This window comes from Puma concolor, chromosome B2 (assembly GCF_028749965.1).
Source record: "Puma concolor isolate L17-30 chromosome B2, mPumCon1.1.hap2, whole genome shotgun sequence".
In the NCBI taxonomy this organism is placed as follows: domain Eukaryota; kingdom Metazoa; phylum Chordata; class Mammalia; order Carnivora; family Felidae; genus Puma; species Puma concolor.
In genome coordinates this window covers 139,023,219-139,047,343 of record NC_141671.1, presented here as the reverse complement: position 1 = coordinate 139,047,343, position 24,125 = coordinate 139,023,219, and the positions used below count along the sequence as shown (strand labels likewise).

The 24,125-nt window shown below is 41.2% G+C and overlaps 1 protein-coding gene across 19 annotated transcripts in view; it reads left to right on the top strand.

Moving 5' to 3' along the window:
* The window catches only part of SYNE1 (spectrin repeat containing nuclear envelope protein 1), a 480,528-nt gene that overhangs the window by 438,735 nt on the left and 17,668 nt on the right, over positions 1–24,125 (top strand). For 15 of the 19 annotated variants that reach the window (XR_015251658.1, XM_086708164.1, XM_086708163.1 and 12 more), the window contains 12 exons: positions 2,960–3,147; positions 4,526–4,676; positions 8,355–8,537; positions 8,797–8,934; positions 10,683–10,874; positions 11,764–12,097; positions 14,512–14,580; positions 16,212–16,354; positions 18,452–18,578; positions 19,898–20,109; positions 22,485–22,685; positions 23,997–24,125. Coding sequence is in view for 18 of the 19 variants with exons in the window: in XM_086708164.1 (XP_086564290.1) it covers positions 2,960–3,147; positions 4,526–4,676; positions 8,355–8,537; positions 8,797–8,934; positions 10,683–10,874; positions 11,764–12,097; positions 14,512–14,580; positions 16,212–16,354; positions 18,452–18,578; positions 19,898–20,109; positions 22,485–22,685; positions 23,997–24,125 (2,067 nt within the window). In the remaining variant the exon portion in view is untranslated. The remainder of the gene's footprint in view (positions 1–2,959; positions 3,148–4,525; positions 4,677–8,354; positions 8,538–8,796; positions 8,935–10,682; positions 10,875–11,763; positions 12,098–14,511; positions 14,581–16,211; positions 16,355–18,451; positions 18,579–19,897; positions 20,110–22,484; positions 22,686–23,996) is intronic. The other 4 variants (XM_086708159.1, XM_086708158.1, XM_086708166.1 and 1 more) reach the window with 2 other exon arrangements.

Here is a 24,125-nt window from a genome sequence, read left to right as displayed (position 1 = left end):
GGTCAACTAATGTTTGACAAGGGAGCCAAGAATATCCAATGGGGAAAGGATAGTCTCTTCAAAAAATAATCTTGGAAAAACTGGACATTCACGTGCCAAAGAGTAAAGTGGACCCCTATTTTATACCACTTACAAAAATTAACTCAAAATAATGTATTAAAGACTTACATGGAAGACCTGAAACCATAAAACTCCTAGAAGAAAACACAGGGGAAATTCTTGTTGACATTGATTTTGGAGATGATTTTTTAGATATGGCACCAAAAGTACAACCAAAAAATAAATAAACAAACAAACAATTTGGACTAAATGAAGCTAAAAAGCTTCTGCAAAGCAAAAGTAATGATCAACCAAATGAAAAAGCAACCTCTGCAATCAGAATATTTTCAAACCACATGTCTGAGAAGGATAATATCCGGAATATATAAGGAACTCCTACAACTCAATAGCAAAAACAAAAACAAAACAAAACAAAGATAATCCAGTTTTACAAATGGGCAACAGACACGAGTAGGCATTTTTCCAAAGAAGATATTAAAATTACCAACAGGTACATGAAAATGTTCAACATCATTAATCATCATGGAAATGCAAATCAAAACCACAAAGAGATACCACCTCACACTTGTTAGAATGGCTATTATCAAAAAACCAAGAGATAAAGATGTGGAGAGAGCAGAGCCCTAGTGCACTATTGGTGAGAATGTAAGTCAGTATCATCACTATGGAAAACATTATGGAGGTTCCTAAAAAAATTACAAATAGAGCTACCATATGATCCAGAAATTCCACTTCTGGGTAGATTTTGGAAAGAAATGAAATCACTATCTTAAAAAGGTATCTCCACCCACCACATTCATTGAAGCATTATTTACAACAGTGAATACATGAAAACAGTCTAAGTACCCATAATTTGATAAATGGATAAAGAAAATGTGGTATATATGCAAAGTGGAATATTCTTCAGTCATAAAAAAAGAGATACTGTCATTTCCAACAACGTGGATGAACCTTAAAGTCATCATACTAAGTGAAATAAGTCTGACAGAGAAAGACAAATGCTGTATGATCTCACTAATATGTGGACTCTAAAAAAAATTGAACTCATAGAAACAGAGAGTAGATTAGTGGTTGCCAAAGATGGGGGTGATGGTGAGGGAAATGGATGAAGGTTGTCAAAGGGTACAAACCTGTAGTTATAAGATGAATCCATTCTGGAAATGTAGTGTTCAGCATGACTATAGTTAACAATACTGTGTTGCAGATTTGAAAGTTGCTGAGAGAGTAGATCTTAAAAGTTCTCAACACACACACACACATACACACACTGTAACTATGTGAGGTCATAGATATTAGTTAAACTTATTGTGGTAATCATTTCACAATATATACATACATCTTAAGTTTACACAATGTTATATGTATGTTATATCTCAATAAAGCTGGAAAGTACTTTTTTGAGTACTTGGGGGAAGTTAAATCAAGTGCCATAGCTTTTTTAAATGCATTGATTATGTTGATGTACCTAACACTACTTACAAATGTATATCCTTCTACAAAAGGCACTTTAACACCTAAAACTTACTTGGTGATCTCATTCACAGATGTCTCTGTCTTCATCTTTGAGTAAATATTGAGTTCAATTTTATATTTTTTAGACCAGCAGTTCTGGTGATGATTTCCCCATAACTGAAAGTGATAATGTAAGAGATCTGAGAGGACTGTTAGTGAAATAAAAATATTTTTTATAGAATCTGTCTAGTTCATAAAATCTCCAAATATTAATCGAAGGTACCGTTACTGCATTTGACAGTAAGCTAATGTTTGCATAGAAGACCTAGTAACGGCGTGTTAAAGAGAAAAATAGGAGGAAGAATATACACACAAAAATATAAATCTCAGCTACTTGAATAAGTTGAGGAATTCTCATTAGAACAAGAATAAAGTTAGGAAAAATCCAAGAATAGTTTTAAAGACAAGGAAAACACAGTAAGGGCCTTGATGAATAGGGCAAGCAAAATTACCAGTGGCCCGCTTTTAATAATGAAATACTTTGAGCAAATTGAGTTAAAAGCTTAATAGAAGGGGCGCCTGGGTGGCTTAGTCGGTTGGGCGTCTGACTTCGGCTCAGGTCATGGTCCTGCAGTTCGTGAGTTTGAGCCCCGCATCGGGCTCTGTGCTGACAGCTCAGAGCCTGGAGCCTGCTTCAGATTCTGTCTCCCTCTCTCACTGCCCCTCCCCCACTCACACTCAGTCTCCCTCTCTCAAAAATAAAAACATTTAAATTTTTTTTAAAGCTCAGTAGAAAAAGTAACATACATTTTGCATTTACATTTTATGCAGTTAACATGAAGACTCTACGTGGTGGTATACTGGGGAAATTCAGTGCCTTGATTATCATCGTCATCTTTCTATTTCTGCCCTACCTTTAAAATTGCTCCCTGAGGAAGCTGTTGATGTTATGATGTCATACATGATAAGAGAACCTAGATCTTTTAAATCATGGTACTTTTAGTGATGGTGGAATTAGCTGTTTTAAGCAGTTTGCAGATCTTTGGAGATGAAATCCCATTTCTTAAGTGGCAGTGCTTAATAAGAGCACATGTATTCCTTTGATTGGTTGATCGATATATTGGAATGGAAGTGGTAATCTGTCTGGGACAAGATTTACTTTTCAATCACTGAAGAAGCTAGTTTTACTCTTAATGTAATTAATGTAGTTAATTTCATTCGTTCCATTTATATTTTGGCATTGCTCACCTAGCCAGAATTTTCCTAGATTCGTTTTCTCATATTTTTGAGGTTGCCGTATTTTGTAAATGAAGTTGAAGAAACCTCATGCAAGGAAATAAGGTGTTTGTCAGGGTTTTGCCTAACCATTTATCAGTCAGTGAATACTGCCGCATCTCCTCGCATCTGTAGCCGAGTATGTGAATCAAGCATGGCTCCTTCCCCACAGGAGCTTCAGAGAGACATCGAGAAACACAGCACGGGTGTGGCGTCTGTCCTCAACCTGTGTGAGGTCCTGCTGCACGACTGTGACGCCTGTGCCACAGATGCGGAGTGTGACTCCATCCAGCAGGCTACGCGAAACCTGGACCGGCGGTGGAGGAATATCTGTGCCATGTCCATGGAGAGGAGGCTCAGGTAAGCTGGGAGGTTCAGGGAGCTGCGGCAGAGGAAGGACCAAAAAGAGAAAAAAGTGACCACCCAGAGTATCCATTGCTTACCACTTCCTTTTGTTTGCAATGTCCAAAAATAGCACTGGTTTCCCCAACTGGCCGTCTTCTACATTTAGTTGGAAAACAAGTAGGTATACAGGTATTACAGTAGTCTCCCCCCACCTTGTCCCCCATTTCTCTTTCCATGGTTTCAGTTACCTACAGTTGAGCAGGATCCAGAAGCAGAAGATCTCGCCTTCTGATGTACAGTCAGAAGGTCAATAGCAGCCTAACGCTAGTCCCAACACCTAGGTCATCCCATTAACTTCATCCGTCATCACATCATCACAGGAAGGGTGAATGCAGTACGATAAGATATTTTGAGAGACAGAGACGACATTCACATAACTTTTATTACAGTAGATTGTTATGACTGTTCCATTTTATCATTGGTTACTGTGGTTAATCTCTTACCGTGCCTAATTTTTAAATTAAACTTTATCATATGTGTGTCGAGGATAAAACAAAGGACATTTAGGATTTGGTGCTGTCCACAGTTTCAGGCATGTACTGGGAGTCTTGAAGCATATCCCACACGGATAAGGGGGGACTACTGTATGTGAATATAACAAGCCTAACTATGCCTGACCTAATAGTTTAGATATAATTCAAAAAAATAAAAATATGCCCTTGCTGAACAAGTATGTTATTACAGAATTGGAGGTATGAAAAATAATATTATTTTTATTAAAAATGAAATAATAAAACCAAGAGCTTATCTTTGAAAAAAAAAACCTTTGAAATTCAAGGCAGTAAAAAGTAGTGTTGGGTTAGAAAATTACCATAACGATTTACAATAACATGTAATCTTCTGTACTGTTCGGAGAACTCTTGAAAAGTTAATATTTGCCTTGCTGTCATAGGTTAATTTTGATGAGGGTGAGTTTGATTTTGGACTTACATGCGTTTTCAGACCTTAGTTTGATTTCAGTGGAACCTTGGCCGTGAGTTTTCCCTGCAAACATGGTGTTGTACTTCTGAATATATGTATATTCACATATATGGCACATATATAGCACAGGTCACTTTATGTGCTTGTAATACACAATTTGACTAATTCCAAATCCAAAGCTGCAGGATGGGTAAAAAAAAAAAAAAAACACCAAAACACACAGCTGTTTCATTTTAGCTCAAACAGTTGTCTCTTTTTCACTCTGGTCAGATTTGGCTGAAGGCACAGTTATTGTTTGGCACAACGGATGGTTGTTTGGGCTCTCTTAGCCCTGCCGCAGGCATCAAACAGGGTTCTGGAGCATAAACAGTCCCCAAACAATCAGATTCTGTTTTTTCATTATCTGTCTCAGAATTGAAGAGACGTGGCGATTGTGGCAGAAGTTTCTGGACGATTATTCTCGTTTTGAAGATTGGCTCAAGATTTCAGAAAGGACAGCTGCCTTCCCCAGCTCTTCCGGGGTGCTCTATACAGTTGCCAAGGAAGAACTAAAGAAATTTGAGGTGATTTTTAATTCCACATATTTCATCCTTATTTTGCAATGAGCATAGCCAGCTAGTCGTTGGCGTCTCAAGACATAAACTAACTGTTCGCCCACACATTATTTGTTCGAACAACTGGGTGATGACTTTGTGGTCATCTTTATTACTGCCTCATAAGTAGGCAATGAATGGGGGAAATGAGGTTTTTAGTTAAGAATATCAAGAATTACAAATGAAGTCACAATGATAAGAAATTCTATTACAAAACACAAATCATAATTCCCCAAAAAAGATCTTGGCATTTTTTTATTTCATAATTCTTCACTATCAACCACCTAAGATGAGAATATGATGTTGTTTCATACTATCAAAATCTCTCTTCATATATTTTCTTGACTTTTGTTTTACCTAATTAGAGAATAGGTATATATATTTTTATTTAAAAAAATTTTTTTTAATGTTTATTTATTTTTGAGAGAGAGAGAGAGAGAGAGAGCAAGCACGAGCAGGGGAGGGGCAGAGAGAGAGGGAGACACAGAATCTGAAGCAGGTTCCAGGCTCTGAGCTGTCAGCACAGAGCCCAACGTGGGGCTCGAGCTCACAAATTTTGAGACCATGACCTGAGCCGAAGTCGGATGCCTAACCGGCTGAGCCACCCAGGCGCCCAGGTATATATATTTTTAAATCGTGGATAAAGTAGAGTTGGCTCCAGAATTAAGTAAGATAATTATAAGCCATTTCTAATGACAAATGAAGTGCAGTGCCATTCTTGAGTCACTAAGACGTTTCAATTACATAGAGACAAAAATAGTAAGCAATATAATCGTATTCATGAAGGAAATGTTCACTAACTGACCGCAGTATCTGGCCTGTTTGTGTGATCTCAAGTCTCCTGTATCCCTGTGGGATGGTGATACCCCAACACCTGCCTCTCATTTTCACGGAGGAACTGACATAGCCTAAAGTTCACCATGTTTCAATTTGAAGTTTCTTTTTCCATCAGTTCCACTGATAGGCAGATGTGTGCTCCTAGATACTGACAGCAAAGTTCTGGTGCATGTATCTTACAAAAGTCATTCTTGGTTACTAATTCTGACTCAGGCTTCTTGAGATGTTTAAAAATAAGACTACAGGGGCGCCTGGGTGGCTCAGTCGGTTGAGCGTCTGACTTCGGCTCTCTTCTGCCAGCACAGAGCCTGCTTTGGATCCTCTGTCCCTCTCTCTCTGCCCCTGCCCCACTCATGCGCTCTCTCTCTCTCTCTCTCTCTCTCTCAAAAATAAGATCATGATGATAAAAAAAAATAAGACTAAAAATCCAGCCAAATCCAGGTGAATTCATTTTTACCTTGTAATGTCAGTTTACCTGGCTTTTTTTGAGGCCAGTTAGAGTAAGCATGAAGTTTGGTTTTTGTGCTTGTGGGGTTTGTAATCAAAGAGTCATAGATGAGCAGCTATCTGAATCTATAAAAATGCTCAAATACTATGTAAAATAAATAAGAGTTATCCTGATGTCTGAATATGGATTCATGTGTCACTCTGCCACTGAATTCCAGGAAAATAATTTCGTATCTAAAATGTTTTCCCTTTGAAAATTTCTAGTGCAAAACCACAGTGAGCTATACAGTAGAGTTGAGGTCCTCCCGGTGTGAGCCAGTGCTAGGGAGGTATCCATGTAATCCCATCTTATTATGCTGTGTTTCATAAAGGTTAAAACCTCCTCTAATTGGCTTATACTACTAAGCAGATTATGTACAGTCCTTTCTGATGCTATTTTAGACGCTCAGATTTTATGGCAAAAGTTAGCCATATGGTTAGCTTCTATAATAAATGATTTTATCATTTATCTTTTAATGTTCTTAAGAGACAGAAATAAACTAAAGAAAAAAACAAAACAAAACAAAACTTGAGGGCAGTCTTTGCCTGTTCAAATGCGTGCACATTTGGGATGGACCTGGCTACCTACCCGTGGTGCCTGTCGTCACGCCAATGGGAAAACATATTCTGTGACTCCCAATAATGGCAAAAGCTGAACTCTCCTTACCGCTTCCTTTTCTGGAGAAATCATTTAAATTGTTTTGTAGAATAGGAGATTAGCTTTCCTAAGATGAAGTCTCTTAAAGCAACTCTCCAAAGGAAAGCCATATCTGAGGCACAGATGTGCTAGAAAGTAAACAGTGTGACGAGCCAAAGGAAGAAGAATTCGGCGATTTAGAGGAGTTCAGACCACTTCATCGTACAATTTTCTGGGTATTGTTGGGGTAAACATCACTAATAAATCATACACATGAGTTTGAAAACAAAGCTTCATTTTATGTTGGCCAAATGATTCTTAATGGAGAACTATGTTGTACTGCAGAGAGCAAGAAGAAAGAAGAAAGAGTTTACCTTTAGCAACTTGAAACTATTGCATAGGGTAACCTCAAAAATCAATAGACACAAGAGGTCTACATTTTAATCATTTAAAAACTATTTTTTAATGTTTTTATTTTTGAGAGGGAGACAGAGTGACTGGGAGAGGGGGCAGAGAGAGAGAGAGGGAGACACAGAATCGGAAGCAGGCTCCAGGCTCTGAGCTGTCAGCACAGAGCCCGACGTGGGGCTCGAACTCACAAGCTGTGAGATCATGACCTGAGCCTAAGTTGGATGCCTAACCGACTGAGCCATCCAGGCGCCCCTAAAAACTAACTTTTAATCATTAAAAGTGACAGTGTGGTTATGAAATTTGTCCCAGATATGTGAACTGTACCAAGAATGAAGGATGATTGATAAAACATGGTAGAAATAAATGATTGTAAAAATAAATAAATAAATAGACATTACAGCATATGGTGGTGCATAAGCTCTAAAATGTTTTATAAAAAAATGAATAACTCATGGGAACAACAAAAAAGAAATAGAGCATGTTCCAAACTTTTCTCTCAGGTTACGTGAATTTTACTATACTGTTTTTCTTAAAAGTTAATAACAGCTTGCATTTAGAAACCTTCTGCAAAGAAGTGTTTTTAGTTTTTTTAATGGACATCAGAATTGAGGCAGTTTCTGGATCTTTAGGAGATTGCATCTTTCGCAAATAAAGAGAAATTTCTGTTACAGACATCTTTGCTCAGTATTGACATCAGAAATTTTTGAAACTTTCAGCGCACATAAATATTTGTGTAATTAGTATGTTTCATGGGAAAATTTTTTCAAGCTGCTCATCATTTAAAAAACTATAATATATGAACATATGTATATCATACATGTATATGTATTTGTATATATCCATACATAGTTATTAATATTTACCAATTCCTTTCATATTTTTGTTTGATCTACTTCCTTCCTTTAAGCCACACTGGTCATATTACTCTGCTTATTAATAAGGGGAAGTAAACCCTCATTAGAAATTGCCGTTTTGGGGGCACCTGGGTGGCTCAGTCAGCTGAGTGTCTGACTTTGGTTCAGGTCACGATCTTATGGTCTGTGGGTTCGAGCCCCACATCAGGCTCTGTGCCAATGGCTCAGAGCCTGGAGCCTGCTTTGGATTCTACATCTACCTCCATCCCTGCCCCTCCCCGCCCCCCCCCCTCAAAAATAAACATCAAAAAAATTTTTTAAAAAAAGATGAAATTGTCCTTTCCCTGCCACTGCAGTATGAGGCCATATGGAGTGAGAGCTCTTCGCCAGTGCCCTCTCTGACATGCTTCTGTATGGTCTTAGGCTTTCCAGCGACAGGTGCACGAGAGCCTGACCCAGCTGGAGCTGATCAACAAGCAGTACCGTCGCCTGGCCAGAGAGAACCGCACCGATTCTGCCTGTAGCCTAAAGCAGATGGTTCACGAAGGCAACCAGAGATGGGACAACCTGCAGAAGCGGGTCACCTCCATCTTGCGCAGACTCAAGGTCTGTATCATGCCCTCTTTATCTCTTAGAGGCCCAGAGGACAGGATTGAGCCACGTGAACACATTAAAGACATAACCTCAGTGATTTTGTAAGATCGGGATGGGAAGAGTGGTATCCAGAGTCAATTGAAATGGGAAACGATCGCAGAGTTCTCACTGCTGAGGGAAAATGACTTTCCAGAAGAACATTGGAACTGGTGGTGCCATCTCCATGTGAGCGTGTGGTCTTTAATTTTTATTGTTTCCTTTTGACATCCAGCATTTCATCGGCCAGCGTGAGGAGTTTGAGACTGCGCGGGACAGCATTCTGGTGTGGCTGACAGAAATGGATCTGCAGCTCACTAATATTGAGCATTTTTCTGAGTGTGATGTTCAAGCTAAAATAAAGCAACTCAAGGTAATGTAGTCGTGATTTCTCAAATTGCGAAGAAGGTCTGAAGAGCAAGGGATTTGTAGATCCTTTTGTGAAGAACACAGTCAAGAACTCTTTTTCAAAAAATCATTCTTGATTGACAAAAAATTCAGAAAATACTAAATGTATTACAAATGAAAAAAGAACATTACCCAGAGACAGCTACCATTAACGTATATACTTTTAATTATCAACTTCATTGCCAGGGTGTTAGGAATCTTGTCTGTTGGCTGTTGTTTTTGTTTCTAGCACTTGCTTCTAGCACCTTCAAATAGTTTGTTTGACCTCCATGTTCCAAAGCGATACAACTTTCTCATGCGGGGATTTCATTCCACATAGTCCACATCCTTAGATGCCAAGTTAGTTTTTGTAAGCATATCTGACACGTTTCACAACACAGTTCAAATGCAGTGGCTAGTTAAAAATTTAAATGGGAGTGATATACCTTAGGAATAAGGAGCCCCCAAGAGAAGAGTGTTGTAACAACTTGACTATTATGCAAGGCAGGTCGTGAAATTTTCTTCTCGAGACAGATTTTTTTTGAAGAATCATCATGTTGCCCATTAATTTTTAGTTCTAATAATAATAGAAGGAAGCTACCCTTAATCATAGATTCTTAGGATGAAAACATCATAAAATAGTGAGCCCTGATAGTGTGCCCAACCTGTCTCTTCACAACCTCCCCTTCCTCCACTGACTTCCAAATCATCTCACAAACAAATCAGTATTTTAAACCTTCAACAGGAAATTTCTACCAAGAGGTAGTTGAATCTTTTCTTTTTAGACTCTGGAAGAATCACAGAACTTGTTACCATGCTCCTTTTTCCTCAGTAGCCTTTTCATTAATGGACAATTTCAACTATTCCAGAAACTATTTTTATGTTGAATTAAAATTTATCCCTGATACCTGTCCCCACTAACTTAACTCCTTTATTTTTTTAACGTTTATTTATTTTTGAGAGAGAGGGAGAGAGAAAGACAGAGGGTGAGCAGGGGAAGGGGCACAGAGAGAGGGAGACACAGAACTCGAAGCAGGCTCCAGGCTCTGAGCTGTCAGCACAGAGCCCGATGCAGGGCTCCAACCCACAAACCGTGAGATCATGACCTGAGCTGAAGTCGGACGCTTAACCAACTGAGCCACCCAAGCTCCCCTTAACTCTTTTTAACTATATAGAATGAATCTAAATAATCCTCCAGAATTCCTTGTTTTTCAGTTAGTTATAATCTTTCCTGGTTATGTCCTGAAACAAGAAAAGAATCATCTGAGAAGAATTGTATCATTAATTATCATTTGGATGGTTTCTCTTAGTCATGTTTGACATATGATCAGGAAATCTAAAATTAAAATATTTGCTATAACTATCTAAAATGTTAAAGTTATTTCAGTGGCACCATACTGCTTACCATTGCTTTTCGTTAGGGATAACCAGTGCTATCAACTTTATGATGGGTTTGAATGTTTTTTCCTGTGATTCTCTACCCACACTGTCCTTGGTGGTAAATTTTATTAGCCAAAGGCGCCTTTCTGGTCGTGGAATTCTGACGAGTCCATTTCTGACTCCTGTTCTGATTTAAAATTTTTATGTTTGACTTCAGAAAGTAATAGTCCCTTGGCTTGTCACTGTATATGGCAAATTCAATATCCCCCTGCATGGTTTTCCTAAATGCATATCTTATAATTATTTCATGTCACTGTGAACAATAGAAAATTACATGAGATTTATGCTCCCTAGGCCTTCCAGCAGGAAATCTCACTGAACCACAATAAGATTGAGCAGATAATTTCCCAAGGAGAACAGCTTATAGAGAAGAGCGAGCCCTTGGATGCAGCGGTCATTGAGGAGGAACTGGATGAACTCCGACGTTACTGTCAGGAGGTTTTCGGGCGCGTGGAAAGATACCATAAGAAACTGATTCGCCTGCCTGTATGTAACTTTTTTTCATTATCCCTAAACTGAAAGAAAATTAGTTACGTGGAGTTAGGTAGTATCGTACAGCGGGTAAAAGGCCAGACTCTGGAGCTAGAATGCCTGGGTTCCAGTCTCATCTCTGACACATGTTAGCTACATAACCTTGGACAGATCACTTCACGTCTCTTGCCTTGGTGTCCTCACATATAACGCTGGTTTACTAATACTACCTACTTGGAGATAGGATTCCTTTGGACATGATATGAGTTCATATATGTGTAAAAAACTTAGAGAATACCTGGCACGTATCTTCTATGGAAGATAAAGCAGCTGCTAGAAGAATCAGGAGATGCAAGTGAGCCATGTAAACAGGTGCTCTGTTCATGAAGTTGTTTAGTTGAATTTTTTTCTCTTCCATTCTCCTAACTGCTACCATGATCGTATCACGAGATGTTATTATTACAATATTCAGAATATTCTGTGATAAAATGCATTTTGCATTTGGGATGTAAGGTAAAAGAGGACCAGCCAAAGTTTTGTTAGTAATTTCCTTTTGTTCCTGAAATGGGCCATTGTGTATCTCTTATGTTGCAGGTACAAGGCTGCCTTTATTTACATTATCTTACTTAATCTTCTATCAATTATTTGAAGTAGCTTTCAATATTATTTAATATTAAATAAGTAAGCAGTAATAAAACTGGGGCTTTGGTAGGTTAACTTACAAGACATTTTTAACAGTGATCAGAAGATTCTTATGTATTCAATGATAGGGAGTTACAAATTACCCCCGCTGAGGTAGATAAGCTTGAACCCCGAGACTTGGTGAGGTGAGAGACAGAACAAAAAGCGGTAAGGGCATCATCTGACCGCTGCGGTAATGGAATTGGCTTGACTGCATTTCTAGCTCCCAGATGATGAGCATGACCTCTCTGACCGGGAGCTGGAGCTGGATGACTCTGCAGCTCTCTCGGACCTCCACTGGCGGGACACCTCAGCAGACAGCGTGCTTTCCCCCCAGCCTTCTTCCAACCCCTCCCTCTCACTCGCCCAGCCCCTGCGGAGCGAGCGGTCGGGACGAGACACCCCTGCCAGTGTGGACTCAATTCCCCTGGAGTGGGACCATGATTATGACCTCAGTCGGGACCTGGAGTCTGCCGTGTCCAGAACTCTGCCCTCTGAGGATGAAGAGGTTGGAGACGATAAAGATTTCTACCTCAGGGGAGCTGTTGGCTTATCAGGTAGGAAAGAGCTCTTCCTATAGGCCAACTCGAAAGAAAATGAAAAAGGCTGCATATTGGATTAGAAATGTATAAGCTAAGCGGAATCATCTTCTTCCTTCTTCTGTTAAAGCCAATTGCACAAAATAGGATAATTGGGTATTAATGTGCTTATCAGATACAAAACTTGGTATGACCATTGATTTATCCCACATACACTTCCATTCTTACAATGTGACAGACACTTTATAAGTATTGGGGGATACATGGTCCCTTTTGTCCTCAAAGAGCTTACACTCTAACGTGGAACACAAACAGGTAAGAAATGGCTGTGTGAATTGTCGGTGCTAGGGCAGTAATGTACATGTGGTTGTACAGAAGCACAGCCAAGGGGTGACTAATCAGAGCTTTGAGAAAAGACTCTTGAGCTGAGACCAGAAAGGTAAATGGCGGTGAGATAGACACAGTGAAGTTCAGAGAAAGAAAGGAGAGGGTGCCCGCCCAAGCTTTATGACTAGCCACAGTGCTTTTGGTCACCAGAAGTTTGCCCAGAGTGACAAGGCTGTAGATTGGGAGACACAGAGTGGACAAAGAGGAGGTAGAAAGGCAAACGGGGGCCTGGTCATAAAGCGACCTACTCACCATGGAAGGGAGTTCTCTCCTGAAGGCACTGGAAAGCCACTGCGGGTCTCTAAGGAGGAAGTGATATGATCAGATACATATTGTCACAGAGTTTGTCTCAATACTGTATGGAAGGGAGAACATTAGAGAAGAGCTCGGTTGGAAACATTTTATGATCGAGGAGAGAAATGATAGTGGCCTGAAGCAAAGAGTAGCACTGGGGATGGAGAGAAGAAGAGGGAAGTGAGAAATCATGAGAAGTCCCTAAGCGATGATCGATTGAATTGGGATTGAGGAGAATTTCGGACTTGGGCATCTTGGTGAAAGATGCAGGGAGCCCTAGGCCCTGAGGACCAAAAGAGGGAGAGAATGTTATGGGTGTCTGTGGGTCAAGGGAGGGCAGGGCAGTGAGAAAGGGGGAGGTGATGGGTCAGCTGTGCACACCCTGAATCCGGGATACTGTAGAATATACAAATGGAATCCCCAGCAGTAGATGCATAGGTCTGAAGTTCTAGAAGTAGAAATGCAGATTAGGTGGCCATCCACATATAAATGGTAATTGTCCCTGAAGGAATGGAGGAAATCACCCAGGAAGAGTGCATAAAGCAAAACAAGAGAGACAGAACCCCAAGAAACACACAGAGGGAAGGGAAGGACAGAGAAAGAGGGACATGGTAAGGAAAGTAAAAATAGAATAAATAATCAGAGGCCAGCTCACAGCAGTTGTAAATGCATTTCACGCATTTTCCAAAAGGCTATCTCTGCTTGACTCTGATGGTTCACATTTGGATTCCCAAGGGTATGATCCTGTCTGAAAAGAAAATGACTTCCCTCATTTCTATTTCATTTTTACAGTATAGCCTACTAGGCATTTCTCATCTACAGCAGTGTGGTCTAGTACGTAGCCACCAGCCACATGTGACGATCAAGCCCTGAAATGTGACCGTGCAAAATTGGGATTTGCTGTGTCAAATGTACTTACAGGAATCCATAAATTTCAAAGACGTGGCACAGAGAAAGAATGTAAAATATTAGTAATATTTATGTTGATTACATGTTATAATTCAGATACACTGGTTTAGTAAAGCCTTAAAATTATTTTCATCTGTTTCTTGTTACTTTTTTTATTTTTATTTTTTTTATTTTTATTTTTTCAACATTTATTTATTTTTGGGACAGAGAGAGACAGAGCATGAACGGGGGAGGGGCAGAGAGAGAGGGAGACACAGAATCAGAAACAGGCTCCAGGCTCTGAGCCATCAACCCAGAGCCTGACGCGGGGCTCGAACTCACGGACCGCGAGATCGTGACCTGGCTGAAGTCGGACGGTTAACCGACTGCGCCACCCAGGCGCCCCTCTTGTTACTTTTTTTAATGTGGCTCTTTAAATGAACCTTTAAAATTACATACATGGGCTCGCTCTATTTCTATGGGACAGCGCTGCTCTAGAATCTGACCATCTCGGTTGAAATCCAAGTTCTGCCGATTACCAGCCACTGAAACTTGGATAAGTAACTTAATTCCTCTGGACCTCAGCTTTCTTATCAATCAAAGGGGAATGAGACTTCCATGCTCCCTGTAGGGGTTTCTTCGAAAATAAATGAATGCTCAGAACAGTGCTTGGCTCATAAAACATTCTTAATGTGAGCTCTTATGGTTTATTTCAGGAAGCCTTTGGTGAACATGCTCACATGCCTCTGTATATTCAAGAGCTGTCCATCTAGAATGACTAACTTCCTTTTTTTTTCCCCAGGAGAGTTATTTTCCTGCCACCAGGAATCTAGCTGTCAACTTAGACTGTGCTCTTTTTGCAGATGTAATGATCCCCGAAAGTCCTGAGGCCTATGTAAAACTCACAGAAAGTGCAATCAGAAATACCTCTGGTAGGCAAGCCTCCCTCTGAGCCTAAGCAAGCCTCCCTCCCTCACCTGTAACAAGCCTCCTCTCTGAGCACATCTACTGAACCTCTCACAGCTCTGTGGCACCAGCATGTTAAGGGACCACCTTCTTCTCTTACTGCTGCAGTAGAAGCAAACAGACAAAAAAAAAACCCCAGATATTCTGTTGCTCAACACCAAGAATAAGATTTCAGTAATCAAGTTTCAGTGAAATAACTTCTCAGTTTGTTCAATGAGAATGAGTCTCATTAGGTATAGACCTGTGATGCCCATGAACAGCAGAACATCGAGTTGGAAGTACTCATCTTCAGCATCCGTGTCCGACGCCCTGCTTAACTGTAGCAGTTCAGTTGGTAACTTCTGGGGTTTGTAAACTCACGTCTGCCTCGGCAGTCAGGGCTCAGGGCCCCTGTCCCAAGTCCACCACCTGCATATGTGGTCTCAGGCCTGCCGTTCATCCTCCTGATCTCAAGGGCCACGTAGAAGACAAGGGGCGAGACCAGATGTTTGGCTCTAAACACAAATTATAATTGAGTTTAATAAGTCTTACCCTGTACAATAAAGGAAAATGGAACCAGTTTTGGTTAATGTTGCACTAGACAAACTATGGTTCGGGGTAAGCGATTTCAAGGAAGGTGGAGAGAATAGGGTTCAGGCACAATGATATGATATGGAATTTCAGACTTCTTAGTTTACACTTACGTGTTTGAAGAAAAGCTAAAGGACAGGGAGCAAAGTAGCATTACCCAAACAGTGACTTCCTGCGTGACTCCCAGTGAGAGACCTCTTCCAGGTGTATTTAGAAGACCTTTTTTCAAAAAACAAATTAATAAAGCTTACTAATACATGTTCTGCTTTCACCCTGTGTTAGCTTCACTGTGACAATCAATGCTCTTGTTCAGTCCAAAAATTATAATGCACACACACACACACACACAAACATTTCAAAAAGGTGTTACATTGAAAGGCAATGAGCCAGGAGTTCCAGACTATGACTAAGAGGATGCTTAGATACAAGTGCTAAAATCTCAGCTTTCTCCTGGTTTTGCTTTGGGGTTTAAACAAAAGCAAGCCAGTGGTAGTTTGGTATCTCCACCCATCTCTAACCTGAGTTGGTCTTTTCCTGGTTAACGTAAAGTCCTGCTTTAAATGAACAGTGCAGCCATCTGGGACTGTCTTCTACTGAGCACCGTCTTCTACTGAGATGCAGAAAGAAAACAGGATAGTATATTTTCCTGTGTGTGAAGTGCCTGCAGAGAGAGCACGAGAGATCGTTGTCTCCTGGGTTTGGAGGAGCAAAAGGTTTTTAGGAGAGGCTTGCCACAGCTACAGCATATAGATTTCCAGGGAACCAGCTGGAAGAGGAGCAGACACACGGGCTGCTAGAACCCAGTGCAGAGTCCTTTTGCAACATCTGGTCGGCTGGGACTCTGTAGCCAAGTGCATTCATTGATTGGTCTGGTCACTTGAACTTCTAACTCAGCAGCACATTAGTACTAAATTTGCTTGGTAATTATCCACACGTACACCATTTCTATACCACCTTAGCTGAAGTAATTTCTCAGACTTCTCAATGAATGTCAGGGGTGTAAAGATTCTTGTGCTTCACACTGCAGGAGCCCCCAGTGCCTTAGAGTCACAGATCCGACAACTAGACAAAGCCTTGGATGAGAGCCGTTTTCAGATGCAGCAAACTGAAAACATCATCCGCAGCAAAACCCCCACCGGACCAGAGCTAGACTCCAGCTACAGAGGCTATGTGAGTACCCTGACCCTTGCGATCCCAATGTGTACCTGGAAATCACAGTTGTGTGACAAAGAACGGTCCGTCTGTGGCGCAGGGCTTTCTGAGCTCTCTAAGCACCATGCCACCCTTGAACTCATGGGCTTGGGGGTACAAAACGAAGCCCCGCTGTGTTACCTTTTGAGTAAAACTGGTCTGTTCTCAGACCCACTGAACTACTACAATGACCAGCCTGTTCCTTTACCCGCAGACCTCAGTGAGATCCATTTAACTGAAAGCAACAAAATGCTTTGGCTCCCAAAAGTGATTGGCATTTTTCCAAATTCAGCTAATAAGTTTTGGGCCAAGGTTATCCTTGGAGCAGCAGATTTAGCTAATAGATTACTAACACGGAGATTTTATTTAGTTCTTCTCTGGGGTTTATTGATTCACTTACTGGCCTTGGGAATGTTTTTTATCCTCCGTTGTCAGTATGCTCATTTGGGAGAAAACAAATCTGACTAACAAGAAGGATTTGGGGAAAAGATGGCAAGAGATTGTATATACTACTAAGTTCTGTTTTCAAAGTTCCCACCTAGTAAAGTATATATTAACTTTACTTGCTCTGCTCAACTTACCAACCAACTTTTTCCCAGACAACTACCCATATTCCTGTATACACTTGAGCAAGAGAATGTAAACGTAAGTCTCTTCCATGGCTTATTCCATCTTTTCACACCCAAAGGATTGCCAAGTAAAAGGAAAGAAAAATTAATTTCCCTAAGTCTTAAAAACTCAACTTTTTGAAACCAAGGAAGAAAACTGGTCCTGTGTTTTTGGTGATATTAATGTCTTTACAATTATAGAAGAGTAATCAATCATGAGTTTAATTCCTGTCCAGATTGTCCTGTTAAACCTGTTTCTATTATAGTGAAACCTCTTTTTTTTTTAATAAGGTTTTGGGGAGCCTGGGTGGGACCGTCAATTAAGTGGCCAACTCTTTTTTTTTTTTTTAAACTTTTTTTTTTCAACGTTTTTTATTTATTTTTGGGACAGAGAGAGACAGAGCATGAATGGGGGAGGGGCAGAGAGAGAGGGAGACACAGAATCGGAAACAGGCTCCAGGCTCCGAGCCATCAGCCCAGAGCCTGACGCGGGGCTCGAACTCATGGACCGCGAGATCGTGACCTGGCTGAAGTCGGACGCTTAACCGACTGCGCCACCCAGGCGCCCCTAAGTGGCCAACTCTTGATCACGGCTTGGGTCATGATCTCACGGTTTGTGAGTTCGAGCCCCACATCAGGCTCTGCGTTGATGGCAAGGAGCCTGCTTGGATTCTGTCTCTCCTTGTCTCTGCCCCTCGCCCACTTGTGCTCTCTATCCAAATAAACTTTAAAAAACATTTTTTTAAATATAATAAGTTTTCATGGTGACCATGCTGACATCACTAAGATTATACTCAACCTCAATCAAAAATAGTCCAAGTAAGCAAGGTGATTTGCTAAAGGCTTTGAAACGTGACCTTATGGTTGGTATAGGAGGAGTGCTTTGAATACTGTGCATGACATTAAATGTGGAGTTTCCCTTTGATGTTAGAGTTGACTCCCTTAACACCTATTAAACATTGCTTCAGTTTTCTTATGAACAGCTGGCTTTAATAGTACTTTCTGCTTTTAAGTATTTTAATTATTTAATGCAAAAAAATGTTCCTTTGAGATTTGTGGTAACATTATTGTTCCCACATTTCAATTTAAGAAAGAAGAAGCAACTTGCCAAAAATTATACATTGTGTTGCCAGCTGAGAGCTCCGAGTTTTAAATCCCAGATTGCTTTTTCATCTGTTTTGATTCAGAAATTTAAAAGAGATTTTGAGGGATTCTCATGCAAAAGGAAGTATGCAAACTGTATCTTCAAGGCATTGCCTTGTGTGTATATGACTATGTCCTATGTTTAAGGAGCATGTTTTTGAACTTGACTTTTTTTTTTTAAGCAGATTTTTTTTTCCCCACACACAACAGTGAAACACAACCACTGTCCTTTTTAAGGAACTAGAAAGACATGTTCCCTAGAAGTTCTTGCCATCGTGGGAATCTGAGAATTCCGTGACGGGGCCTGTTTGCTTTGTCTTAACAGATGAAACTACTGGGTGAGTGCAGCGGCAGCATAGACTCCGTGAGGAGACTGGAACACAAACTGAAGGAGGAAGAAGAGAACTTTCCAGGCTTTGTTAACCTGAACAGTACGGAAACCCAAACAGCTGGTGAGTGAGTGGTGCTCAGTTGAAGAAAATGAAATAAAAGAACCTGAAACATCTGTGTTACACTGTGCTGATCTCATTCCACGCTGTTCTGTCTAGAGAACTTTCCTCCGTGTTACAGTGATCTGACAGGATAGAGGGGTCAACAGAATCACAGTGTTTTCTTCCACATGCCATTTATTTTATTTTATTGTTTTGTTTATTTTTATTCCTGAGACAGAGAGAGAGAGAGAGAGCGAGCAGGGGAGGGGCAGAGAGAGGGAGACAGAGGATCCTAAGCAGACTCTGTGCTGACAGCAGAGAGCCTCATGCCGGGCTCGAACTCATGAACCATGAGATCATGGCCTGAGACAAAGTTAGATGCTTAACTGACTGAGCCACCCAGGCACCCCACACATTCCATTTATTTTAATGCTCTGTCTCTAACATCTCTTGTCTGCCATTTTTTATGTATGCTCTCCCAGTTCTTCTGCAGAAAGAAACCAACTGAATGTTATCTTTGTGCACATTACCGCTTATTACTTCCTAAAACTCTTTATGGTATTAAATCCTATGTAGTTTTCTTTTACCGCATTACCATTAAAAATGCAGATGGGGGCGCCTGGGTGGCTCAGTTGGTTAAGCGTCCGACTTCAGCTCAGGTCATGATCTCACGGTCCGTGAGTTCGAGCCCCATGTCAGGCTTTGTGCTGATGGCTCAGAGCCTGGAGCCTGCTTTGGATTCTGTGTCTCCTTCTCTCTCTGCCCCTCCCCTGCTCATGCTCTGTCTCTCTCTGTCTCAAAAATAAATAGGGGCACCTGGGTGGCGCAGTCGGTTAAGCGTCCGACTTCAGCCAGGTCACGATCTCGCGGTCCGTGAGTTCGAGCCCCGCGTCGGGCTCTGGGCTGATGGCTCAGAGCCTGGAGCCTGTTTCCGATTCTGTGTCTCCCTCTCTCTCTGCCCCTCCCCTGTTCATGCTCTGTCTCTCTCTGTCCCAAAAATAAATAAACGTTGAAAAAAAAAAAATTAAAAAAATAAATAAATAAATAAAAATATTTTAAAAATTAAAAAAAAATGCAGATAGGATAAACACAGCCACTATACTGGGGTTTTTTTGTTTTTATTTTTTATTTTTTGTTTTTTTGTTCTTTGTGTTTTTTTGTGTTTTTGTTTTTGTTTTTTTGCTTTTTTTTACAGCTGACAACAACAGAAGTCCCTGTGAAAATTACTTTTCTTTCTGTTGCTATTTAAAGTTAGCCACCAGTGTATGTTTAAAGCATTTCCCACACATTCTGCCTGGAGAAAGACAGCTCCCTATCCTGTGTGTGTCATGTCCCGCCAGGTGTGATCGACCGATGGGAACTCATCCAGGCGCAGGCCCTGAGCAAGGAGCTGAGGATGAAGCAGAACCTCCAGAAGTGGCAGCAGTTCAACTCTGACCTGAACAACATCTGGACGTGGCTGGGGGAGACGGAGGAGGAGCTGGAGCGGCTGCAGCACCTGGAGCTCAGCACCGACATCCAGGCGATCGAGCTCCAAATCAAAAAGCTCAAGGTAGCTGCCCTTGGCCTCTTCCAGTGCGGCCAGCCAGAAAGCTGCCACGTGGGACGCCGGGTCCGATGAAGCCACTAGCTCTGGCTGGTCTGCTGTCACCTAGCAGCAGGGGAGCTGTGAACAGAAATGAGCAGGGATGCTCTCCTCTCCCCCAGCATCCCAAGTCAGTATTTATAGAGAAGGTTTGGAAGGGCAGAGAGATGCACCACGTTGCAGAACTAGCCCTCCCCCCAACACCCCCCCGTAAATAACCATGTATGATCTAATGACTTGGTTCCTAAGAGATGACCAATCAAAAGTTCACGAAACATCCAGGTACCTCTGGGACCTATTTAACCTCTTTCAAAGGAAATACGGAAATGACCAGGTTCCTGCAGGTCTCTCTCTAGAGCTAGAATGGTTTCCTCTCCAAGATCATATCTTTGTGAGTTTGCAGAGACCTATTGAAATTGTTCGGCATTCTGGAATCAACAGAACATCTGAAATAGATTATAGTAGTGGCAGAAGGAATTTTCAGTGTAACGAATAAAACAAAACGAAACCATGGGAGTAATGACAGTAAAACACCTGGCACGGGCATTTGACTTTGGCCTGGACGGGTGCAGTGCCCACGGTAATGTTCTTTAGCTCTGTCTCTAGGTCTTAATGGTCCTCCTTAGCAGAGCTCTTGAAATGCATTAATATGTGGGGACTTTTGCAAGAATACTGTGGATTGAGAGCTCAGTTTCGTTTTAATAGCTCCTTCAGTCCTTTCGTTTTGTTTGGAGAACATCAAGATGTGCTCTTCCTTAGAATGGAGTTACCCAGGCTCTCTAGGCTCAATGATTAAGCGTGCTGCCTTTGTGTCTCACTGGTTTCATGGACGTTATTTCTTTTGGGGCGACGTTTTTGTGGCTTATTTCGGTTGTTGTTTGGTTTAAATTGTCAAACAGAAAAGTTTGTTGCTCAAATGTCTTCATATAGAACAGCTGCTGCACTAGCCCCATCAGTTTGCGGATGAAGCATCAGATGGGAGATGTGATTAACATTATCTGGATTATAAAATGCATTTTTCTCTAGAGGACTTAAATTATTTTAGTTTGGCTCTGGGAAAGTGTAAGGCAGTGTGCACTATGACCAAACTCCTTAAAAAGTTGATGAAGCAAATGTTGGCCAGAGTCTGAGACCTGAGTGAGATTAGGGTGGAGAAGTGAGACCTTGAAAGTCAGCTTGTGTGATAAGAAAGAGCCACCCTCTGCCTTCCCAGTCCTTCCTATCTGTTTACTGAGGATGAATCCGTGGAATAACCAAGTATCTTTCACAATATCTCTTGATCTTATAATATCTCTGTGGCTGAATCTGTATTACTGCATTTTAAGAATCTACTGAAAAATAAAGTTAAGACAAGCTGGAGACATAACAGAAATGTTGAGGACTTATAAGATAATGTAGCTGGCGTAGATGTGATTTGCTGACCCTAACTAGTCTGAGGATGTTTAAACAGTACCCAGATACTGAATTATTAATGCATAATCATGTGCTGCATGAGTTCTTAGAAAAGTTGTAGATTTGTGGGAAATGCGTAAAGCAAAAGCCAGTCGCCTAGTTTTCTGTGATCTCAAACTAAATTGGTTAGCTGTTGAAATACCCAGTCCGTTCTCTTTGCCATCACAGGAATGTGGCTTGTGACATAGGCAGGGTTCTCACCCTGTGGGCCACTATCTGTGCCTTTCGAGTCACAACAGCTGGAGGCTAGGGCCTGAGAATCTGCTTTCTTAGCAAGTTTCCTATTTTATCCTTCTGCACACAACTGTGACTACCACTGGTCTAGTGAAATGGGATTCTCACGCTAGAATATTCCCTGCTGTTGAACTCCTGTGATGTGAGTCGAGTTAATCATTCCCCTTAGTTCATTGCACAGGGTCATTGATGCTTCCTGCAAAGTTACTCTTAATTTTGCTTATTTTACCTGTTTCCTCCACTGTTTTTTAATTTCCATTCCCGAAGCCTATGGCAACCATTCGTAAATACTTCGCGAGTATTCTTACTAAATTCTTGGTTCATTTATACATGAAAAACATGGATTTGTGTGTGTGCACATGCATTTTAAATCACATGAATGCTAGTTTACAACACACATTGTTCTGTTTCTGACTCTTTCACTCTACCCCGTATTTTAAGGTACATTCAAGTTGTCGAAAGTACATCTAATCCATTTCCTCTGTCGTCCTCAGTGATGTGCACCACCACTCTATCCTATCTAGCTATTGTGTTAAGGCCGGTCTTAATTAATGGATCTCTTAATTTGAGTGAAGCATTTCCTGAGGACTTAAAATAAGTTTTACTTGTTTTTATTGCCATATTCTTTGTTTGGTTGTTCTCCTTTCTCTTTTTAGGAGCTCCAGAAGGCTGTGGACCACCGCAAAGCCATCATCCTCTCCATCAACCTGTGCAGCCCCGAGTTCACCCAGACTGGCAGTGAGAAAAGCCAGGATCTGCAAGATCGCCTGTCCCAGATGAACGGACGCTGGGACCATGTGTGCTCGTTGCTGGACGAGTGGCGGGGCCTGCTCCAGGATGCACTGATGCAGTGTCAGGTTCGTGGGGCTTTGGGCGGATTATGCTCCAGAGTCTGTCATTTCCAGCGTGGCTGAGTCTGTGATTTCATTTATCAAGGTCACTTACAGGGATGCAATTACTTCCCAAAGTCACGATTTGAATAGGAGAACTTTGTGTCCAAACTATTCATTATACTGGAGAATTTGTACATCTGAACAGGAGTTCAAGCAGCTGGACCCCATCTTTTACCCAGCTAACGAGATTATTCCCACAAGTTTATCTCAGCCCCAACTCATTCATTCATTCATTCATTCATTCATTCAACACATATTTACTGAGCACATCGGCAGACATTTCCTGAACGTGAAAGTGAGCATTACAAATATTTACTTACCCATTCTACCACAATTATTTGATGAGTTCCCACTCTGTGACAGATATTGTGCAGAGCGGTCAGGGTACAGCACTGTCTCTACTTTTGTTGGAGAAGACAAACAATAAAAATGCAAATAAATGCTTAATCAAGATGCTTACAGGTGTGGGTGATAAGAGTAACTGAGAAAAGCCACTTTGGGAAAGAGGTAAGGAAATGTCTGAGTCTTGGAGCTGACACAGAAGGGATATTGCCATGAAAGAGACAGAGCCAATGGGATGTCCCAGAAGCAGGAAAGGCTTAGTGTCTTTAAGGTCAGAAAAGAGGCCAGTGTGATCAAAATGTAGTCAGAGAGGCAGGGAGTGATAAGAAAGATTAGGGACATGGTCAGCAGCCAGATCATGCAGGACCTTGTAGGTCCTGGCGAGGAGTATTTTGCATTCTGAGCACAACATAAGCCTTCTTTCCAGGTTTGTATGTGCCCCAAGAAAACCTTGAAAGCAGGTACCCAAGCTGTTGTTTCCCCCTGCTCCCCCGCCTAGTCCAGTGCTGTCCACACAGAAGATCTTCAGTAACTATACATTGAATAAATGAATGAACAAATGGATGAATGAGGGATATAAGGGACTGGATCAAGGCCTTACAAGAGGGGGAGGTTTGAATACAGAGAAGAGAGGGGAACAGAGTTGCTTCCTTCCAAACTGTGCAGTAACCCTAGAAATTGAGTATTTGATGCCAGTTTTTCCTTATGTCTAAATCTCCCTCACATAATAGACTAGATGCTTTTGGTGAGAATGTGAACTTAGATCATTACAATAGCGCCATTGCCTTCCTCAGAAAGGAGTCGTGTGTAAGATCTTAAATCCAACGTGCCTTTGCCAGTGGTAGCAATTGTAAAGAAGGGAAATTTAAGCTGCGAGGGAAAGAACAATATATTAAGATGGTTTTATACTCCATGTTTCCCCCCCCCCCATAGGATTTCCATGAAATGAGTCATGGTTTGCTTCTTATGCTGGAGAACATCGACAGAAGGAAAAATGAAATTGTCCCTATTGATTCTAACCAGGATGCAGAGACACTTCAGGACCATCACAAGCAGCTTATG